This window comes from Lonchura striata, chromosome 2 (genome assembly GCF_050655825.1).
Source record: "Lonchura striata isolate lonStrDom1 chromosome 2, ASM5065582v1, whole genome shotgun sequence".
In the NCBI taxonomy this organism is placed as follows: Eukaryota; Metazoa; Chordata; class Aves; order Passeriformes; family Estrildidae; genus Lonchura; species Lonchura striata.
The window spans coordinates 145,191,098-145,214,885 of NC_140704.1; the positions used below are offsets into that span (position 1 = coordinate 145,191,098).

Sequence of the window (23,788 nt, forward strand, 5' to 3'; positions counted from 1 at the left end):
CTCTTTGGCAGAGAGTATTTCTAAACAGATGCAAAAAATGCATAATGTTCTGCCTTTCTGGCAAATATTTGGTTAAATGTTATGTTTTTGGGAATGTGCCCTGTACTGCTGTTGTTGACACTAAGGATTTGTCATTGCAAGTTAGAGGACAAAATTGTGGGGTGGTTTGAAATTGTCAGATCACAGAGTGGTTTAAGTTGGAGGGGGCCTTAAAGATTATCTAGTTCCAGACCTTTGCCACAGGCAGGGACACTACCAAGATCCACATACCTGTCCCCAGTTGTGGTTGAAGTCGTTTTTTCCCACTGTCAGCCAAAATGGGAATTTTATTCCTGCTGTTTTCTTGAATTAGGGTAAAACCCCCCACAAATATTGTTGAATTTGCTGCTGCAGTCATTGCAATATAACCAGACAGATAACAGAAATACAAGGTCTGACTTTATGCCCCTCTGACCTGTATCTACAGGGACCTTTGTAGTCCTGAGTTATTCAGGCATCTCTTGCCAAGATTCAAACCTGAATTTGTCTTAGAAATCTGCTGGAGCTTTTAAAACCTCAAGCTACCAGGTAAGAGAGGATGAAGTAAATCTGGAAAGAGGACTGGGCAGGCAATGGCTCAAGGTTTTCCAAGCCAAGGGTTTGCTTTACAGGAACAGCCTGTATTTAAATACATCTGCAGAGTTGTACTAGTAAAAGGGAACTAGAATTGTGCAGTGGGAAAGCTCCAGCAATGTGGGAACTGCTCTCAGTAAAAATAAAGATGCTTTTATCGTTCTTACAGGCAAATGGGTTTTGAGGGTAGCTGACTTGAAAATAAAATAGAAAACACTTGAAAACAAAATATAAAACACTGACACCATCCCTCAAAGTCTTGCATTTGCTCTGCACTCATCCCCTGGCTGCCATTCTGTGCTCTGCTGCCATTGCCCTTCCTGGGCTGCCCAGGGCGGGCGATCCTGCGGCAGCCCAGCACTGGGGGTGGGTTTGGCAGAGATCTGAGTTCTGTGCTCTGGTTTGGTCTGTTTGGAGAACATGTTTGTCTGCTGGCCCTGAGACCCTCCCAGACTCAGCACAGCGAGGGCAGGGACAGTCACAGGTTGTACCGTGGGTGCGATGGCTTGAGGAGCCCCTCCCTGTGGCACATCAATAGGGGAGATGCTTTACAGAATGCAGAAGAACAAGGCCAGGAGGGACCAAGACTCATGTTTTGTGTTTACTGTCACTGGAAAAGATTGTCCAGAGAAGCTGTGGCTGCCCCATCCCTGGAAGTGTTCAAGGCCAGGCTGGATGGGGCTTTGACAACTTCTCCTAGTTGAAGGCATCACTATCAATGGCAGGGAGCTGAAACGAGATGATCTCTCAGTTCCCTTCCAACCCAAACAATTCTTTGACTAGTTACTGGCTTTAACCAGCCTCTGAGCAGTGGATATTTGGCTCCTGAATAAATATATATATAGATAGTGAACAAATAGAGATATGACATTATTTGCAGCTTACGGTCAGAGCTCTGCGTGTTCCTGATGCTGCAGCTGAGTTTCTGTAGCTGTGGTGGAATTGGATCTTTCCATTGGGAGTTCTGCTGCTGCAGCTTTTGAGGGGAAAGGGAGAGAGCAGGAGGGCTTTGGGCTCTGCTTGCCAAGGGTTCTATACCAGGAAAGAGAGAAATTAAGTGACAAAGGATTTTGGTTTTCCTTTGCAAAAAAGCATCAAGCTTTCTTCCCTCCCCTTCTGTGTTTTGGTGAAAATGTAATAGCACTTAAATGAGCTTTGCTAAATCTTTCATAAACCATGCTAGCTGTGGAGAAAGCAGAGGAGTTAAAAAAAGTTGAGTGTTTTCCCTGCAGACTTTCTTTCAGAGACTCCTACAGATACTGAGGTCTGCAAGTCCTAAAGTCCTAAATGCAGTTGCTCTTTTTTTCACTCAGAAATTCATACAAGTGACTCTTTTCAGAGAAATCTCACAGATCCTGAATTTTCCTCTATTCTATCTGCAGTCATTTTCACCCAAACCAGTTCCATCTGAAGTTAACTTTGTTAAATTTTCTCCAGCTTTAAAAAAATGCTGATTTTTTTGGGTAGATGGAATAGTATTTCTAGGTGCACAGTTCTTTTCATGAAGGATCAGCTAGTTATTTTAGAAGGAACCACACAGAGAAAAAGCAGACTTTTGGGTGCAGCTATAAATTTCTTAAATATTCCCATTTCCTGAGTATAAGTGGTTTGATAAACTACCCCTGCATATAGAACCCTGTATGAGAGCAATCCAGGTCTCTGTTTTAGAGAGATTTTGAAAAAAAAGCAAAGGCAGTATATGCCCAAATCTGGTGTAATTTATATTGCAGGTGACAGAGTTGCATTTCCAATTTTCACAGTTTCACAGTGCTGTTTGGGTTTGTTTTGTACTAATTAAATTTTATTACATCTGAAATTTCTTTTGTCTTTTAATTATAATAATATCTAAATTCATATTGAAACATGTGTCTTATCAGCCCACACAATACCTTTCACAAAACTGAATTAAATGTCTTGAAAAAAATTGTAATTCACATTTATCGAGATGAATGACAAAAGAGCTTATCTCCTCTCTCTCTGCTTTTTTGTATTTATATTCCTAGATGTTTATTTTATTCAGCTTTCAGGTTGCCAGTGTGGTGGATTTTTCCTGTTTAAAATAGAGCTATCCCTTTACAGGCAAATAAATGTTTTTCCAAATGAGAAAGAGAAGTATTTGGCTTTTGTGCCTTACTCACCAGAGCTGGTGCTGTGAGGAGGCTGGGCTGTTTTTGTGTTGATCCTGGCAGTGTTACTGTGTTCAGTAACTGGGCATTTCTGCTATAACTTATATGCAGTTCATAATATCAAATATTATCCCTAACTTCATTTTCTGCAGAATAACTGCCATGAAGCAATGCAGCTTTTTGTGTGCCTCCTTGTTTAACCAGGGCTATAATTTCTGCAGCATGTGTTTGGTGTGGGAAGACAATTTAATGGAGACATATTTCCTCCCATTTACAAATCAAACCCTCCTGATAAACAATGAGTCAAGTCACAGGGAGCTTAGGTAGATGCCTCATCTCTCATGTCATTTTCTCTTTGCTGGGTCATGGGTGATTTGAGGCAACAGCTACATTTTCTTCTCTGTCAGATGGAGCTCAGTGGAGTGTTGGCTTGAACATCTCATGGAGTGATATAAAATGAGCATAGATGTGGTTTGTATAAAAAGCATAATCTACTTTTATATTTGTTTTTGTTTTTACTGTCTTTTTAGTATAGTATGAGACAGTGATCTTAATGAAGATGCCAAACTTGCACTGTGAAATCACTTCATCCTTCAATCAGACTGTGTACTTGGTGTGTGGAGAGGGATGTGTATCCATATTCAAACTCCTTTCAACCCTTGGTTTGGGTTTAAAATTCTTAATTAAAGTCCTGGGACTTTAAAACTCTAAATTAAAGTCCTGAGACTGAAATGCTCTTGTCCATTCTTTGAACTCTTGGTAGGGAGAAGATGCTGCCACAAACAGAACTTGTGGCACATTTCAGCAAGCTCTGTTCAGGCAATTAAAGATCATCATCACCAGTTGAGAGAACAAAATCATGCAGGTGTGAATGAACAGGAGTCTGGTTATTACAATTATCCCTATTAAGGCTCAGGGTGCCCTGGGGCAGGTTTTGGGTAGTGCAAAGCAAGGGGACAGTCTGTGCCTCGCTGTGGTCCCACTGTCCATGGGTCACAGCCTGGGTTCAGCCCTTGCTGGCACCTCCAAGGCTTCAGCAGGGCCCTGCTGAAGTTGCTGCCTTGTTTCTGGCATTTCTAATGCTTCTGCTTTCTTCTACAGCTCAGCTCTGGGCTGCCTCATTCATTCTCTAAAGTGGGAGTTGAGAGCTCAGAGCTCAATCTGTGTGACTGTACCCCCCTCCTGTTCTCTTGAGCTCATATTTTTCCCAGGTTGTCATTTTGTCAATCAGTTTTATACTTAAGTGATATGAAAATCACAGTCAGTGAAGAGAAGGCCATGCCTTAGGGTCTGTTTATATGGCAGTGCACTTTCTTAAGCAGGCTCTGTTTGCTCACATTTTTAAGTTTTTTGGGAAAGGAACTATTCCCCTCTATAGGTCTGAATTGGTGTTAACATGGTGACACCCAAATTTTGAGTGCGGTCTTTAAGGAGTTGTCACTCTTGCTACAACTCAGACACTCTCCAGAACTTAGCAGTTACTGAGGCTGCTCAGGAAGATGAAAAATGCTTGTGTTTGGCCAACAGCAGCATCTTTCTGGGAAAGAGGTTTGTGTGACCAAGGAAAAAGGTATGAAGTGCAAACATGGAGCCAGGAGGTACCCACCAGGGGCAAGGCTGGTGAGATCCACAAGGATGACTCTGTTGGGTTGTGTTTGCCAGCCTTGCCATCTCCTCTGTGCCCTGATAAGGAAAGTGGGTTCTCAGAGTCAGAGAAACCCCCATCCTGGATTTGCACAATCCATTCTGAATTTGCACCTGAAATCCTGACTTTGTAAATATGCAATTTGACAAAAGCACAAGGAAAATTCTCATAACGGTGGCACTGAAATAACAAGATACTTCCTCAAATTTAGCTCCTTGTTCAATATTGACTCACCTGTGTCACAACACACAGTGTACAGGGGTGTTGACACACCAAACAACTTGGCAGAATTCCATGTTATAGCCCAATTTTATATTTTTACCTGGCCTACATTTTGATACCTATTATGTCTGAAAATTTTATGATAATTGTGTCACAGTCTCTGATGTCTTAGGACTTTACATGACATGTGGGAACATTAAAAACTGCACATCTCCTGGAATGGACTCCCACAATGGGTAAAATTTGGAGTTATTCCTTGATTTCTTAACCTGCAGGTGGTTTTGGTGACTTGGACATGTGGATGGATTTTGCTTTGCAGCCAAATCATACTAGAGGTGGAGAGGGGTATTTAAGAAAAGGCTGAGATTCTTGGGTGATATTATTCCAGAAGCTCAGGCTATTTTAAAAAAACCCAAATCCAAACCCAAACCCAAAAAGATGCAAAAGGAGGCTACAATACTTTGTTAGACCTTGAATGAGAAAACAATTACAAAACAAAGATAAACCCAGTCATGGAAATACTTGTGAAAAATGTGTAGCATTGATCCTGCCCATGTAATGACCTTGTGCCCTACCCACTAGCTAAAAAAATGCTTCCAACTTGTTGCTTTGATATCAGAAAATGTGACATTTGTTCATCATTCTCTTTAACTGAATTAAGCTAGAATTGGCCAAGTGGTTTTCAAGAACTAATGAGAGCTGAACACCGTCTGGGATGCCTAAATCAGGGCCAGGTTGTCAGATCTTCAGAAGTGCCAGTGTGGCTGTTTGTGAAGGTGTTTGCCATGCCCAGAAGTTGACAAAATCATTTGGAAAGCTTCTTTGGAGAGATGCTCAAGAGGCAAAGTTGGTGTTTCCTGGCCCAGGACAGGCAGTACCTAAGCTGAGCTCTTCATGGTGGGGTCTTTGCCTCCTTACAAAATCAAATGAGGGGGACAGTGGCACATCATATTGGTAAGTGGGGCCACACATGAAAAGTCTTTATCAGCAGGTATTGTGAAATATTTTTGGGGCTTTAAATCACAGTGTTTGGGTGACTGGGTATTTTAGGGACTGTAGTGCTTGTCCTCGAGGCTGCTCTTCAGACAGTCCCTCTCTGCAGCTGACCCTCTGCTGTATTTTGATTTCTGGAGCTGGTCTGCAAGGATTCAGGAACAGAGGCTACCTATTGCTGCTGTGAACTCTTGTTTAGCTGCAAGCAGGTTTGAAGCAGAGCCATATGAAGACATCACCATTCTGGTCTCATCCTGGTTTGAGACATCACAGAAGAAAATTAAATAAGGAGATAATGTGAAAACTGTTTTACAAATTATACCACTAGTATTTTGAAGGCAAAGAAATGCAGATAAAATACACAGAGCAATTCCAAATCCATTAGCAGTGGATGTGCTTAGAAATCCCATGCCCATTATGGAAATTTGTGGGCAGGTGTCCATAAATTGATAAAAATGCATTCTCTAAGCAATGCTCACAAAGCTGAGGCAGGAAGACTAATAGGGAAGTTGTGCAAGGCATCAGCAATAACTATCCTTAATAGCTATACACAAAGAGAAAAATTATAAAGCTGGTAAAATCAGAATTAATGTCAATCTAACTTTACAACGAGAAGTGAATGTCTCACAAGTGCATATAGAAGAAATGAAATCTGTTTAATACATAAATTGGGAAATAAAAAAAATCATTGGGTATAATCAGAGGCTTGGTCTGAATCACACCCAAGTGAAAAGCATTTCAAAGGTATGGCTGTCTTTGCCTTATCAAGCCTGTGCCATAGAATAAGGTTTAAACAAATAAAGAAACACGTGATGTTACAGGTGCAGTAACTGCAGTCTTGCAGAAGGGGAGAAAGTATACAAATAATTATAAGGGCAATGTTAGCTTTAAAGTAACTTGTAGAAAATTAGGTTCAGGATCAGCAGAGGACAGTAGCATGATAAATTTTGGAAAGGGGAATGGAAGACTACTGTGGGTAATGCTGTGTGAGGTTTTAAAGCACAGAATACATCCTCCTGCCTATGACCAAGCCACTGAGGCTTAGAAGCTTGCCTAGAGGTGGGATTTGAATTATGGACACTGCTGAAAAAATTCTGTATAAATTTGTTTCTGTTGAAGAGAAAAAAAACAAACCCAAAACAGACATCTGCTGACATATGGGCATGAAAATGTCACCCACAGGATTTCAAATTCAATTTAAATGAATAAGCTTGTTGTGGATTAAATAAACCAACAGAGCATATCTGTATGAAATATTAAGAAGTGCACATATTAAAAAAATATTCTTTCCCTTTTCTTGTGCAATATATCTGAGGAAGGAAGCAAACCAACCATACCATGTTTTTAATTACAGTTGTGAACACACAACAGTTTGAATGGTTTATACCGAATTGTTTCACAGAGAGATCCTAAAACATCTATAACTGAGTGCAGGGGAAGCTGTAAGTATATAAACCAGGAGAATTTTATTTGATTCACACGGGCAAAATAAATTCCAGTCTCTTCAACCTATATATAAGAGTGAGAAATGGATGCATATGAAGCAGAGATGTCTCTTTGTATGTTACTTTCAGTAGAAACTGCACATTTAAAGAATTGGAGAATCCAGGTACCAGCCTTTTTAAGCTGCTTTTGATTTTGTTATATAAGACTAAGTAAAGGTCATGGCTGAAGCTTTGCCTGTGGAGCAGGAGGATAAGGTGTTAGTGGCCACACTGCAGGACAGGTCAGTCTGGTGTGTATTTATGTGAAGTCCTTTCTACTTGATACCAGAATCAAACATTGCAGACTTCCTGGGAAGTGCCAGCTAAGATGGTGTGGGGACCTCACTGGTAGTAAGACTAGGGTGTTCTGATGTTTTGAGCGTGAAGGGGGTATAAAACAGGAGCTAATAATTAACACCCTTCATGGTGTTAATTATTAGCTATATCTTCTATGCCATTGAGTGTAATCTCAGTGCCACATGACTGGGAAGGATCTTTTATTCCACCCTCTATGCTGGGCCAAGGCTGCAAATGTTAAGTCTGAACCTGACAGGAGAGCTCAGGGGGGTTCCCTTGCTGGATGTCCACACCTGCATGAGCTCTCTGGAATGTGTTAGGTCAGCTAAGTCTCAAAATGTTCCTTTACTTCCACTGACCAAAAGGTTCTAGTTGACTATTTCACACATCAACATTTAGTCTGCAGACATGTGGAGTTATGAGAGATGTTATGAGTTATGAGTCTTCTCTGTCAGCCACATCAGGTAGATCATGACCTAGAAAACTGTGTCACTTCCAGCACAACTCCCTTCTCAGAGGAAAGAAGTGAGGAAACAACAGAAGAAAAGTAAGAAATCTGACAGCAGGTTCAAGTTCCTCCTTTTATGTTAGGGTTGGATTTTGCCTGACTGTCTTCACTTTGCAGATTTTTATTAGGTTAGAGGGTAAGAGGGGAAATGGATTCTTTTAAGATGGGATAAACTGATAAATGAAGTAAAAATGAAAGAGAGCCTCCCAGTCTCCCAGTTCAGCTGCTATAGACTAAGAAAATCCATCTCTGGGGGGGGGCTTGGCCCCTTGTCAGGGTTTCTCAGGAATGTGCTCTGCCTCTATTTCCCAGCAGATATTCCTCTTGCTGCTGTCTCTGTTAATTCAGAGAAAAGCAGGGAAGGCTTGGATCTCCAGATCTCATGCCTGAGCAACTTCCAGCACAAGCAGTTTCAGGAGAGGATGCCACAGGCTGATGCTTTGCCCAGGCTGTGGTTGGCCAGGGATGGGCTGCAGCCTCCCTGGTATGCTCCAGACTTCACACCAGCTTTGCTTAGCCAGCATAAAATTTTATCTGTGTGCCTCAGGGGGGTCCTGTTCTGAAAGCAGAGAGAAAGGGGCCATCAAAATTTTATGGCAGGGTGTAGTTAATTTACATGAGAATTTTTCTTCCATTTCAGAGCATGGAAAATGTTTTTATAGTAGCTGTGCATGATGTCTATTCCAATTCTTCTACATCAATAACCATCATTTCAGGACTGAATTTATTCATGAAAACTCAGCAAATTTTTCCAAGAGGTGTGAACTGCTAGAGAAGCCAAAGATGATGATCTATTAAATGTGAATTCTTTAAAACTGACCCATTATTTAAAAACTGACTGTATTTGAGAACCTTGTACTCTGTGCTCTGAATGGAGCTGCTTTACCCTTAATTTCTTCTGGTATCTCAATGTTACATGGTCATGTGCTAAGTAGCAGCAGCTGAATGGCTTTATTTGTTCCACACTGTAGCAGTGTCACTTCTTCAGTGATAAACTGTGAACAAGTGTTTCCTGCCCATCTTTGCCATTCCACTAATGATTTTAGATGCCCTAATGTATCCCACTCATTTTTCAAGCATCAATGTCCAAGCTGAAACTTGTCTGGAAGGCACCCCATGCCCTTGGTGACCTCAGTCACTCTTCCGTGTCCCCTGACAACTTCTATTGTCTTCTTTTGAGAAAACTGCACAGACTCAGAGTGTAAAACTAGATGTTTAGTGTGGCATAATCCTGTTTGTCACAAAATGAAGAAATGATGAATGCTTCATCCACAAAAGGGACTCTCAGACATGGCCACTGCATGAATAAAATGTCCTTGTAATTAAATCCCTGAGTGAATATTCTCAACAAACATCTTAATTTTTCTTTCTTTCCCCTTCCTTTCTGAAGTGCATAAGAAACTCTGCCAACTTTACATCTGCCTAGGTGGAGCCCTTTTCCTCATTGCCTGTTTTTCCCATTTCTGTCCAGCAATGTGCTTTACCCAGACTTATTCTCCTCTGCATTTTAGTGCACTACATTGCATTACCCAAACCCTCCCTTGCAGGTATAATGGCACTGTTCAAATTAATAATGAGAACCATGTACTGAGAACCAGCCACACCTTGTGGCTGCTCTCAGCTAAACTCAGCCAAATTGCCTTGTCAGAGGTTTGGGATGTCGGTGGGTAAACATTTCTGAGTCACAGTTTCTGAAGACAGCTGCCTGGGAAGCAGGAAAGTGCCCACATTTATGTAATCCCTCAGCCAGGGAGGTCCCTCCAAAGAGCAGCACACTGCTGGTGATGGGTCCAGACAGACTTGCTTTCATCTTTCCCCCCACTACTGAAACACAGCCAAGTTTTCCATGTTTGATCATTGGGTAGAAAAGTCAGGATTGGTAAATCTGGAGAGAGGGTCTATGCATGCAGAGAAGGAACAGAAGTTGTGTTAGTGCAGCAAATACCTTGACCACATGAAGCCTCTGAAAGGATATACACCTCAAAACCCCAAAAAGCCCACCCCAGTATACCCCATGTTGGCATTGTTGCACCCCAGAACATCAGACTGTTGTGCCTCTGGAGCTGTTTTGTGAGCCAGAACACTTGCTGAGCCAGGAGCTGATCCCACCCAACTGCAGCAGCGTGGTAGGAGGAGGAAAAAATGTCTTTGTAAAGGAGCACTATGAGCCAAAACCACAGACTTTTGTTAGGCTTCAGTAAGCAGCTAACAGCCCTTGTACACTTCAGTGCTTTGGGAAGCCTTATCTGCAATAACCATCATGGGTATAATTCAGTGTTTAAACAGCCTCACCCTGCTGTGGAGGATCTCTTGGTGGGTTAATCATAAACACAGGCAGAATCCCTATGGCAGCCAGAGGAAGAAGACTGGAGAGTCTGACATATGTGGGATGAGTTGCTGAAGGCCAGCTTGACACCAGAGAACAGGAAGGTGTAGGAGATGGAAGGAAAAAAGCCCAGGTAATGTCTCTTCTTGGCAGTGAAAACAGAAGACATCTGCAGTTAGAAAAAATAAGGTTTTGGAATACCTAGAGACCTAGAATTTCAACATTAAGGTGCTTGCATGAGTGTTTCATTTAAGTCAGCAAGTTTTGTATTATTATTTTTTTGGTTTGAAAGTCTTCAAGGGAAACTGGTGAATTCTAGTGAACTACAAATGGGAGGAGATGAATGTCTCTGGCAAGTGTATTTTCTCGTATCTTTAGGTCTTTCTTGACCACTGTTTTCTATAATTTTAGCATATTCAGGATCACTCTGTTTCACACTTGGTGTGCATTGACCCAGCAGTGCAAGTTAAGAGAACAGAGATCCCTTGGAGAACCCTGGTCCAGGGCTGTGGGGCTTGAATGTGTGAGTGGTTTCTGTGGCTGCATCAGCTGGCTTAACAGAGCTGTTATCTCTCCCTGTAATTTTGTGATTCTGACCTGAAGAAGTATTCAGAAACAGCATTGCTGTGTTTTGTAGGTAGATATATAGGGAGATACATAAAAGCATCAGTTTATCCATTGAGAACATCTTTTGATTGCAATAGGATGCATCTAAAGGCAAAATATGGCACTTAAATCTTTTAATGCTCAGGTGCAGCAGCTGGAAATAATCTACTTTTGTGAAATTGATCTAATTCATGAGCTGGGGATTAGTTCTATTTTTTGAAGTGCTTGTTTTTCATAAGGAAACGTCACTGGCTTTTTGCTGAAAGAGAACAAAGGAATATGTGGTTGTGTCTGAGCATATGCAAATATATATATGCAAACACCATGTTTATTCATATGTTTCTGTATTTCTGTTAACAGTAAGATTATTTAAATAGGATATCCTGCTTGTAGCATATATTCTTGTTTCTACCTTCTTTTGCAGTAGAGCTGAATGTGGATCTAGAAAACAAATTTTGCCTTGGCTGTAGAACAAACCCAGAATTTTTTCATGGGTTTTATAGCATCTCTATAGACTCAGAGGTATGGAACTGAGACCAAAGCTTGGCCAAAGTTCTTAGAGAATTTGCCTTAGAATTTTATATAGGTTATATAAATAGTAAATAGATGGTAGTGATTAAATAAATTTAACATAGTGTCTCACCCCAAATTCTAGGACAACCTCACAAGGTTTTTCTGTGTGTAAAGAGAAAGTCATGTTTTGATTTAATGATATGCTTCCTTCATTGAAACAATATAAGAATATCTTCCTAAAACTAAACTAGCATTAGCAATTTCTCCTATGGAACTGCATTTGTTCTACTGATATATATATACACACACACACGTGTGTGTGTGTGTGTGTGTGTGTGTGTGTGTGTGTGTGTGTGTGATTTTGGAGTCCAAGTTATTTAATATTCTGTGGGACTGATCCCACAGACAAGGGATATCTCCATCAAAGAAGAAAGAATTTCTTGTTATTATCACACAGATATTTATTCTGCATTACTGTGGAATACCTTTAAAGTTAACAAAAGGGTTTGTCACAGAAGAATGGCAAGAGGAAGCTGTGTGGAATTATTTGAATTAATTTTAGGTACTATGTTGTATCCAGGCTGCTTGATGTCTTTGAGGGAAGTGTTCCTCCTGAAAACAATTCACATAACACCACATACACCTTTGTGGCTAAATGCCCTCTGGAAAAGCCTGTCTGTCCCCACTGGTCTTCTAGGAGGATCCTGCCTGCTAATATGCAGTGGGACCAAACCCTGGCTCCCTCCCTCAATCCGAGCAATGGTGAACATAGTGGGGGCCTTTATTTCTAACTTGGAGGTTTATTCCTGTTCACCACAGCTCAGCAGCTCTGTTAGGGACTGCAGCACAAAGCAAAGCAGTTGTGCTAGGGGTGAAAAGTTTTTGAAATAGTGAATATGGAAAATTACTTCAGAGATATATTGCTTTCCTCTTTGAATCATGCAAATAAATTCAGAAAGTTTGCAGACAACACAAAGCTGCAGCTGATTCACCTGAGGGAAGGGATGTCATCCAGAGGGGCAGGCTTGAGGAGTGGGTCTATGTGAACTCCATCAAGTTTCAGCAAGGCCAAGTGCAAGGTCCTGTGCATGGGCTGGGGTAATCCCAATGTCAGAATTGCAGAATGAGTGGGTTGAGAGCAGCTCCAAGGAGAAAAACTTGGAGATCCTGGTTGGTGAAATATTGGACACGAGCTGGCAATGTGCACTTGCAGTCCAGAAAGCCAAGCATGTCCTGGGCTGCAGCAAAAGAAACATGGCCAGCTGGTGATTCTTCCCCTCTGCTGAGCTCTGTGAGAGCCCACTGGAGTCCTCTGCCCCCACTGCCTCCAGCTCTGAGGTCTTCAACATAAGAAAGACTCTTGGAGAGGGTCCAGAGGAGGCCGTGACAATGATGGGGGCTGGAGCACCTCTCCTGTGAAGAACAGCTGAGAGAAGTGAGGTTATTCAGCCTGGAGAAGGGAAAGGTCAAGGGAGACCTTATTGCAGCCTCTCAATACACAGAGGGCACTTAGAGAAAAACAGAGAAAGACTTTTTACCAGGTCCTGTAGTGGCTGGACAAGGGCCAATGGTTTTACACTGAAGGTCAGTAGGTTTAAGCTGGACATAAGGAAGAATCCTTTGGATGAGGGCAGTGAGACACTGGAGCAGGTTGTCCAGAGGAGTGTTAGATACCCCAGACTGGGAAGTGCTCAAGACCAGGTAGGATAGGGCTTGGGGAAATCTGGTCTGGTGAAAAATGTCCCTGTCTGTGGTGGAGGGTTTGGGCCGAATAATTTTTGAAGTTCCCTTTCAATCCAAATCAATCTACTATTCTGTGATTCTGTGACTAGAAGATTAATTATTCCTCTGTAATTTTATATACAAAGAGGCATATTAGTAATTCCTCTATCAATCTTTCTTCATGTAATAATCAGTATCTTCTTTCATGTTTGTTTGCTTTTCTTCTTTATTAAATAGTCGTGGAAAAATATTAATTAAATTTGATGCAGACCTGATTCCTCACAAAAGGATCAATTTTTATGTGGAGGCAGACTCCTTGCTGGACTGCATGGACAGGTATTTTTGACCAGCCATTTCTATCTCTGACACTAACAAGGCTTGTGACAATTGCAGTGCTTCCAAACATCTTGAGAAATAGTGCAATAACCAGAAGAACTTGGTTCAACCAAATGTGCTTATTTTTGATAAAGTGTGACTCACACCCCCAAACAGCAAACTCCTTTGCGTTCCACCCTGTGAAGGGAGGATGCTCTCAAGGACATTGATGAGATGGAAATATTGGCACATAAAGATATTACTGTAGGCATTAGTAGTGTTCTAGACATTTTATACAGCCTTTATTTGAGCAGCTTCCCTCTAGCAACAGCGAAAGAAGTGAGTAATACTGATAAACAATGTTATATTGATGGCTGTGGTAAAAGGTGAGAGAAAAGATATTTGTCCAGAGCTTTCAGGCCCTCTTCTTTGAAAGATAAAACTGTCTTTGAATTAAAGGGTGATTTTGTGGAAAATCTGGACTGGTCACACACGTTCTTTTTACAAGTTTGGATTTTCTGGTAGCAAATGGAAACTGAGTTGCTGCAGCACCAGAGAAGACCCATTTCTAGTCCAGTTTAAAGGCATTTTGCAGCATCAGTGTGAAGCACATAGTCCTGGTTTCAGCTGGGATACAGTTAGTAGCTGGTACAGCGTTGCAAGATTAGTATTTAGGATTGAGAATAATCTTGTTAACACACTGATTTAGTGGTTCTTGAGAAGTACTTACACTCTGCCAAGGACTTTTCAGCTTCTCTCACTGCCCTGCCAGTGAGGAGTCTGGAGGTGCACAAAAAGTTGTGAGTGGACACAGCTGGGACAGCTGTCCCCAGCTGATCCAAAGGATACTCCATAGCATATGGCATCTTGCTGAACAATATACTGGGGGAACTGACTGCAAGTGGTGACCTGCTTCTCAGGGACTGGCTGGGCATCAGTCAATGGGTGGTGAACAAACTACATTGTGCATAATTTGTTTTGTAAATAACAACAACAATTATTATTATTATTAATTATTTTTATTATTTCCCCTTCATTTTTGTCCTATTAAACTTCTTTATCTCAATGAAAGAGTTTTCCCTTTTTTTTCCTGTTCTCTCCCCTGCTCCACTGAGGGGTGGTGAGTGATTGGCTTTGTGGTGTTACCCTGCCAGGGTAACCCAGAACACATGTGTAGTGTGGCACTGCTCAGCACTTCCAGAGGGTCACTTGGGGCTGGGTGGCAGCAGCCCTGTGTCCCACTCATTGCCTTTGGAGGCTCCCTGGGGTTTCCACAGGCAGTTACCCTCACGCTCTGTAAGTAACTGTTCAAGGCATTATTATTTTTCTCTCTCTCTTATGACTGGTTTGGGACTGGAGAATAAAGAGGTTTATTTGCCTGGCGGGGCACAAGCTATCCATAGTGAAAATCAAATCACCTTGAAATGATTGCTGTCTGGACCAGAACACAATTACTGTGGCAGCTATTCCATAAAATATTCCCTTTAAACTTGATATCTATAAGAATGCTGAAGGCACCATCCACTCTTCTGGTTTTCAAAAAATATGTCTGTTATGAAGATAATCCTCTAAAATCATACTGAAGATTAATTTGAAAGTTTTGCAGAACAGGAGGTTATTCTGGAATATGTGACTGATAAGCTCTAGCATTTCACAGCCCTGCTGAGCCAGAAATAAGAGTCCTTTGCACTTTAAGATAAGTGAGATACTCATCCTGTTTCAAGAAATGTCAGAATCTCAAGCTGCTTGCCTCTTCATCTAGGAACATCTTTTACGTTTGTCAATAATGGTCCTTTCACATTTTTGGGCTGAAACTGAGGAAGGGACAATAAGAACAGATTTATAATGGAAAAAGGCATCTAAAAAGAAAAGAGATCTAATGTTGATAGTGTGGGATCACAGGGACATAGGAAGTGAAAAAGTGTTGTCAGCCTGTGGACAATGCAGAAATCATAATCTCAAACATAGGCATTTGTTAATAGAGAACTGTATTATGTGCTCAAGAATTGTCAGTAGCTTTTGGTAAAACTCTGAGAGGTCAATGTACATTCCTTATCCTCCACATTTGCTCACCAGGACCCCTGCTACTGGATGTCTGTACTCGTCTTGGTAAGGTGAGATACAACCTTTCTGAGGTGGGAATAAAGAAGCAGCTCTGTGCTAGGTGTAGTGACTTCAGAGCTGCTTTGTGCTCACAGCTTTTTGTTTATAGAAACCAACCTGCTTGTCCTCCTGAGCAGTGTTTGAACTTCATGTCTGCTTGGTAGAGAATCTCAGTGTATGTGGGATAAACTGAGATGCTTAGCACTTCCCTCAGCAAACAGTCTGACTTTATTCCTGTGTCAGAAAGGATTTATTTAACAGGGATTAATACTTCCCTGCCCACTAGTCAATGGTTATGTTCCAGTGCAGTCTTCTGATAAAGCAGAAGCATCTTTCCAAATGTCACTGTTTAATTGACATTCACAGTATATTTTATGTCATCACTAGAGGGAGCTGACCCAGGCAGCAGTCTCGGGGCTGTATTGGTGGGCTGCATTTTTTGGTGATAGCTGTACTGGGCAGAAGGCAGAGCTTTGTTTCCCCATCACAGAATGTGAGAGCTCGCAGCACTGCTGTTGGCATTGACAGGGTTTGGTACAAAATAGGGCAGCCCTAAGTGTGTTTCATATCCATGGCCCAGGCAGCCTTCTATAACCAGGAATGCAAGGCAGGGAGAGGAATTAAACCACTGGGATTTAACTCATACCTTGACAAGAGACTACCCTCTGACTTGGGATTGACAGCCACATCCAAAGCATATATAGTATTGTGGGCCAAGTGCACCCAGATGGGATTTATGATTCCTCTCCTTTTCTAGCTCCATAATAATTTGGTGACAAATCTTGGTAATGGACTTTGGTGTGGGAATCCAGAGCTTCCCTCTGGCTGCCCTGGAGGGCCTGGGACCCTGGCAGGGGTCAGGAACCCCCCTGTACAGAGCCCCCAGAGACACTGTCTCTGATCTCTGTCCATGGAAAAGTGTTTTCAATCTTACAGGATTAATTACAAGCTCTGAGTGTTTGATATAAGGAATAATTAAGTGTGGCATGGGTGCAAAAGTAAAATTTTAGGTTTCTAGATTAGGGGTTCAAAGGGGACAAGATGGAGGAAATTGGGTGTGTCTTGTCCTTTTTCTCCTTCTTCATGCCCTCCATGTTTCACTGTAGTGTTGGCATTTTTCTATTGGTTTGGGCTGGGGACACACTGTTCAACATAGATAATAGATAAAGGCACATTATTATAAATACATCACAGGTAGTTTCTGGTATTTAATGTTTGTAACATCCCACTGAGGGCAGAGCCCCACATGCTGCCCTGCAGGACAGAGCTGTGGCAGGGCAGCAGAACATATTAGAAATAAACAGAATAAACAACCTTGAAACCAGCACAGACGAATTATGGCTTCTTCTTTGGCAACGGGGCAGAAAAACAGAGACTTTTTACAAACTCGGAATCATCAATACCACGGATTCCGACACTTCGGAAAGTCAGAGACTAGGTATATTGTGAGTACTGTAAATAACAAGCCCCCTTGGAGAGGTAGATTGCACAGCTGAGCTGCAAAGCCTGGGATGAATACTGAGATCTGGCATGGCCTGGGAAGGGTTGAGCCACTGCCTGTGAGAAATGGCTCAGCAAGTGATGCTTGTCTGCCTGGCTCCACAGAGCAAAGCACAGAACAGTTCCTGCCCCAGGCTTGTTTTAACACTCCAGGGCACTAAGGTATCACCACTGACCATAGGCTGATTGCAGACCCTCCTGGCTGAGCTGGCACTGAGTCTGCTCTGTGACCTGGCTGCTGAGCAGGTTTCTTTTGCAGACCAGCACAGCCCTAAGTCTGTCACTGATGCTCCATTGCTTCTGCAGATACAGTAGTTTTCCTGACTGCAGAAGTAGAACCAAAGGCATTAGTGGGGTCTGAGTCTCTTTGTGCTGCCTGAGCCACGCTTCAATACCTGCTGTACAGCTGGAAGAGGAAGCGGGGGCACAGAGACCTTCCAGCAGCTGCTCACCTGCCTTGAGCAAAGCTGGGATTACAGTTCAGGGCTCTTCAGTACCACTTCCTCTGCCCTTTTGCCCTTTTGTATGTCTTTATCTCCCTGAAAGAAAAGTTTTTAGTAAAGCAGGTGCTGAAATATTGAGTTAGGGATGGTATCAGAACACAGAGGTACCCCTGGGCAGGGCCCTGAATGTAATACTTCACTTCCACAAGCACTTATATTTCTCAAATTTGAAATATTTTCTTTACATCAAAGCATCCATGTGACATTCACATTCTCTGGACAGAGAGACATAATTCTGTCTCTCAGGAGAAGAACAGAGAGAAGAGAAAACAATTTTTATCTCTGCTCCTTTGTTTTCCCCATGTGGAATGTGGTATGGAGATTGTTTACCTGAAGTGATTGCTGGATTGGGTTCTGGTGAAGGTTGTTTGGGTTCAATGACCAATTGGATCCAGCTGTGTCTGGGACTCAGCAGAGAGTCATGAGTTTGAGTTAGGTAAGGAAGAAGTAAGTATGTAAAATAGTATAGTATCTCTTTAAATAGATATTAATGTAATATAGCATAGTTTTGATAAAGCTATCCTTCAGCCTTCTGATCTGGAATCATAATTTCTTTCCTGAGCTGGGGTTCACCGCATTTTACTACACATCCATGTGTTCAATATTCAGGAAGAAATACACTCACTGAGGGTAATCCAACAGCATTGTCCCACACCAGCCAGGTCTTGCAGAGGTTGGCAGGTTCTGACTCTTCTTCCCTGTGTGACCACCTTGCAACCTGCTCCCCAAAGCTGTAGGAAGCACTGGGGAAATGCTCTTGCTGTGGCTCTGTACAGCCACTTCCATATCTGCACCTCTCTTGGCCCTTGACCAGCTTTGCATCATCACTTACAAAAGCCAAATTCTGCTCTTTACACTTGGCTCTATCAAACCTCTTTATTTCTTTTCAGCTGTATCATTAGTTAGATGATTCTGTATTATTTAAAAATTAGAGAAATTCCATTTATAGGGCTATGCAGTCACTGAGAGAACACACCAATTTACACCTGCTGAGTGGACAGCCTATTTAATGTCTTTTTCTAACCAAGTATCACTTTCTCCAAAAGAGGTTGTTCCAATGCTTTGAGGACTCCCTGTAAGCAATTTATGCTTCTTGTTCTCTGACTTGCCACAAAATGAAGTCACAACTGTTTATAGCTGTTTGCATTTGGCAGCAGCACGCCCAGTTTGGTCCCATCTGGAGCCATAGCATGGCTTGAGTTGAAAGAGATCTTTAATGGTCATCTGCTCCCAGTGCCCTGCCATAGGCTGGGAAACCTTCCACTAGATCTGGTTGCTCAGGGAATGCCCAGCCTGTCCTTGAATGTAGAGATGGGGCATCTACCACCTGTCTCAGTGGAACAAATGACACCAGGTCCCTCAGGGTCACAGAAATTATTGAGAGCAATATTCTGCACCCATTAAAGAAACAAACACAAAACATGTGGATCACTAAGTGCCTGAGGTGCTTGGGAGGAACCATCTTGTCCTCAGATGCACCAGCCCATCTCTAGAAATGGTTTGATCAGAGCACTTTTCAAACCACTGAAGTCTGACGCTCCTCCCATGGGACAGGTAAATCTTTTAAATCCATCAACTGAAGAGACCACTCACAGCTACACAACTTTATTGATATGGCAGGAATGAGGCTGGAAATAGACTCTGTATCTTGACTTTCTTCTCATCCCTGGCCTTCCCCTGGAGGCTGGCCTTAGCCCAGGTCTGGTCTATGTTTTTTTTTTTTTTTTTTATGACAGGAGAGGAGCTGAGTCACTTTTTAACATATTGACTTATTGAAAACCTCCCCTTATGTAAGCTTTCTATTTCTTGACACTCCTAAGTTGCCAAGTATGCTATAACTTGGTGCTGGGTACAGCCCCCACCTTGATTTATCAGACAGCTCAGAGAAACACCCACTCTGCAAATACAAGGGAGTTTCTGTTCAGCCTCAGATTCATAAAATGAACAAGCCAGAACTTTCTTTCCTTCTGTTCCTGTGGCACAGAGCAACCCATAAGGCAGAGAGACTACTGTCCTGTACTGCCTGGTGGGTGGGTTGGTGCTCACAGCTGGTGCAGGCCTGTTCCTGTTGAGTGAGAGTGGGAGATGCTGCTGCTTTCCTGAGTGAACACCCCAGCTGGAAACTGCCCCCTTTGTCTTCCACCAGTTTTAATAGGATGCTGTTAATCACTTGCTGATGAAAGTTTCAGTTTTGGCTGCCCCCACCCTGAAGCCTGTTCTCCAATCCCCAGGGATGGTGCCCTCACCCAGCACTCACTGTGTGCCACAGCAATCAGCAGAATTATTGTGGTGACCTGTTTCCCTGTCTTTGATACAATGGCAGGTAAAGACCAGCACCCCACTGTGTTTGGGTCAGGGTATGTTCACAGAAAGTCTCAGAGAGTCTCACAGCATCTCTGGAAGTCTCTGAGGAAGCCTTGAAGAGTTTTTAGTTTCATTAGCAAAGGGTGAGAGGAATGGAATTGTCAGAACTGTGCTCATACAGCTAGGAAGGATCACATGGTCTGATTTCACTAATTTAATGTCTAGCTTCTACATGGCACCCATGGCTTTTCTAGTGAGTAGCAATAAATGGAAAGGGTTGTTCCTAGAAGAAGACTCTCCATTGTACCGTGTGCTCTGCAAACATGGCTTGATTTCAGAGTATGCACAGATACACACACAGAGTCTGCTCCTGCCCTACTTGTTGCACAGCAGTTCTGGAAACATAAACTTCAGAAAACATGGATTGAGTTTGCATCTGGAACATGGTCTTTACAGCAACAAGAACAGGAGATACCACCCTCACAGCCTTTCCCTGCTGTTACAGGGCTCAGTTATAAAACAATCTGTGGGATTTCTTGCCAGCCCTGCCAGTCTGGAGGCACATAGACTGAGGAGCAGTGTACATGTTTACATCCACTTTAAAAACCCTATTGGCAGCTCAAGGCAGGCATCCCATATGGCCTGAAGGCTGCTTTACACCTCTACACAGTGAATCTTAACTGTTAAATTTTGTAAGTCTGAAAACATATCCTATAGAAAATGAAGCAGTCGAGACAGACTTACTCTTTACCTTCTCCTTCAGCAAAGAAAAAAGAAAAGAAAAGAAAAGAAAAGAAAAGAAAAGAAAAGAAAAGAAAAGAAAAGAAAAGAAAAGAAAAGAAAAGAAAAGAAAAGAAAAGAGAAAAAAGAAAAAAGAAAAGAAAAGAAAAGAAAAGAAAAGAAAAGAAAAGAAAAGAAAAGAAAAGAAAAGAAAAGAAAAGAAAAGAAAAGAAAAGAAAAGAAAAGAAAAGAAAAGAAAAGAAAAGAAAAATAATTAGGTCAGGGCAGCTGCCTCAGCTTTTGCCGCTCAGGTGTTGAGTCCTCAACACAGAGCCACCATGTCCAGCTGAGCAAAGGCTATTGGATTATTTGGATGCTATTGGATCAGTTCAGGTCTTATGGGAAGCTTTGTCCAGTCAGAAAATAAGCTTTTTGAAACCTGGATGGTGTAGGGGCCTTGCAGCCTGGCAGAGAAGCTCACTGAGAGGTGAGCAGAGTTTGGTTGCCTGACAGGATGTTGGTGAACAAAACTGATCATCCACTGAGTGTACTTGGGTTCCCAGGACACTCCCTGACAGCTTTCTCCTGCAGAGCTGTCAGTTCTGCATACTTGGTTGCAATTTCTAGGACAGGGTAGTGAAACCATTCTGTGCAGTCATGAATAGTTTCTCAATTCAACCCAGCAAGAAAGAATTTTACAATTTTTTTTAAATTTTAGCAGACCATGAGCAACCCCTCCACTGAAAGGACTCACTGGCCTCTCCTGATGTTTAGGATTTCATCTAGGAACAGGGTGCTTTAAAACCTCACTTTGGTGAAAATGCTTTGGAATGGCTGTGCTGTGTGGGGTGTCCCAGGGGACCACACCATTCTGCTGTCAGCCCAGTCTGACTGGTCTGGGTGTGCTGCTATCTGCAAAAACGTAAGAAAAGAAATTGAAGAAGAGTATCCCCAGTAAAAGCCAGCACAAGAACTCGGGGCTAATTGCAAAATTCAGGAGGATGAATGAAAAAAACCCATTTATTTTTCTGCTCCAGTGGAGAAAAGGGAATTCTGCATGTGCTTTCTAAAGATACAGGAGCATATGAGATATCTGATTTAATTACGATTTCTTCTTTGAGCAGAGCTATGCTCAATCACTTGAGTGTGATGGACAGCTTCTGGACAGCTAGGCTGGAATCTTCTTGAACTGAAGAAAAGCAAATAATCCTTACCTTCAGAGGTAGCCATCTCCCCAAATTCCACTGAAAAAAAACATAAGGATAGAGAATTTTGACCCTTATTGGCCACTTGGGTTAAGCTGCCTATTGCAGTTTAATTTCTCTGCATTTTTCACTCCAGCAAAATTACTGATACCTCACGTGGTACAGGTGCTTAATCACTGCAGAGATCTTAAGTATGTATTTTGTGAATAATGAATCCTCCTTTAGGGGTTCAAATATTTAATTCCAAAGGTGTCCTTAATGAGATGTTTGCCTCACAGTAATATAGTGTCCTCTTTAAAGGCCAGCTGCCATCAGACAAGGTTTAGAACAATGTGAAAACTGTCTGTGAGAAGTGCAGAACAAAAGTGGTTTTGTGCCTCTGTAATTTGGTCTCAGGGAGGGCTGAACTATGTCCAAGAGGAAATGTCAAGGAAGTAGATGTACTTACAGGACTGGAGACAAGAACTGTGGCTAATAACAGATATGAAGCCTTAGAACTGGGGAGGTTAGAGGAGTAGAAGGGGGAACCACAATCCAGAGCCTTGTACATTGAGCTGCAATACTGCAATAGAGAAAAGTTAGGCAAGATATGGGTGGAAAAAGAAAATAGAGAAAAAGAAATTATGTCTTTATTAAAAAAGAAGTGAGTGCAAATACAAAAATAATTTAGATAGGCATATTTTCTCAGAGAGTGGTTGGTTACTAAGACTGAAATCTAAACTTTTCTAGGTGTCTTGGTGGGTGTGCTAAGCCTGGTGGACTTTTAGCTCGGAGCTGTTGTTCAAGAGCAGTGCATGGCTGCCAGACTGGCTCCTGCAGATCTCTACAGAGCAAGAGGAGTTCATGTTTGCACTGAGATAAGTCTTTGTTCTTGTTCAGTGTTTACCAGATTGACTGAGGCACCACATTTGCTACCAGCAAGAAGCAAACTTAAATGCAAATAGAGCAAGAGGACACAACCTCAAACATAATCGGGGAGATTTTAGATTGGATATTTAAAAAAAATTTCTTCACTCAAAGGGTTATCAAGCAATGAAAGAGGCTGCCCAGGAAAGCGGCTGTGTCACCATCCCTGGAGGTATTTAAAAGACGTGTAGATGTGGCACTTAGGGACATGGCTTTGTGGTGAACTTGGCAGTCTCAGGTTAATGGTTGGACTTGATGGTCTTGGAGGTTTTTTCCAGCCTAATGGGTTCTATAAGCTTGGAGAGCCTGTTCACAATGTAAAAGGTAGAGACTGAAAGAAAAACAGCAGGATGGAGCCCTCAACAGTGGTACCTCAGGCCCACAGGTATGTCTAATACCCTCAGGAAATTCTTCCAAGGTTTAAATTAAATCCAGCTAATTACAGCTAAAGACGTTTTCTTGAGGGAAAAGAAAACAAGTCCTTTAATGCTTGTTTTAGCTGCTCCTGGGGGGAGGGTGATTATTATTCCTGATAAGATCTAGTCTATAATGCCTTGTGCTGTCTTTAATTATTTCTAACTGCACAAAGTCATGGGAAGTCTTTCACAGTTCAGCAGGTGAGGGGTCAAGATCACTGTAGAGGGAATTAAGAACTCTAAGAGGTGCAGGAACAAAAGGAAGGACCTCTCTGCATGTAACAACTGCATTCTTTATTTTGCAGGCCTGTGTTAGTATTTAGTAGATCTGTTACTCATCTCTGGTGTATTGACATGAGAAATGTTGTTGAATGTGACCAATAATTTGCATCTGTTCAGGATGTGGCTTCCTTGTCATGACTCATGATGCACGAGGATGCTAAATGTCAATAAAGTCATTGGTTTTGTGCAGGAGGGCCAGGGTTTGGAAGAACCAAAGCTGAATGTGCCAGGGTAGATGGGCAGTGTTTGCAGAGACACCATGCTGTGGTGCTGCTCTTCCTGAAGCCTTCTCAGAGTTTGGAGCTTTTGATCATTTGTGGCAGAACTGTGCACAATTCAAAAGTTCAAATTATAGGTTTCTCAGAGTGCATATCAGTAGACTTGGTATTTCTTCTTCTGCATCTAGGGAAATAATTTTTTTAAAACGAAAATGCTGAAAAACATGGAAGCAACTGTGTCAAACCAGTTTCTGCCTGCCAA

General features: G+C 42.1%; 1 protein-coding gene across 5 annotated transcripts in view; it reads left to right on the forward strand.

The window, feature by feature from the left end:
- Positions 1-9,987: 9,987 nt before the first annotated feature.
- FER1L6 (fer-1 like family member 6) overlaps positions 9,988-23,788 on the forward strand; it is an 80,792-nt gene continuing 66,991 nt past the window's right edge. For 4 of the 5 annotated variants that reach the window (XM_085572523.1, XM_085572521.1, XM_077781566.2 and 1 more), the window contains exon 1: positions 11,649-22,995. In XM_085572523.1, the coding sequence (XP_085428649.1) occupies positions 22,961-22,995 (35 nt within the window). In that variant the 5' untranslated portion in view covers positions 11,649-22,960. Of the gene's footprint in view, positions 10,347-11,648; positions 22,996-23,788 lie in introns of those variants that run through there. The other variant, XM_085572522.1, reaches the window with a different exon arrangement.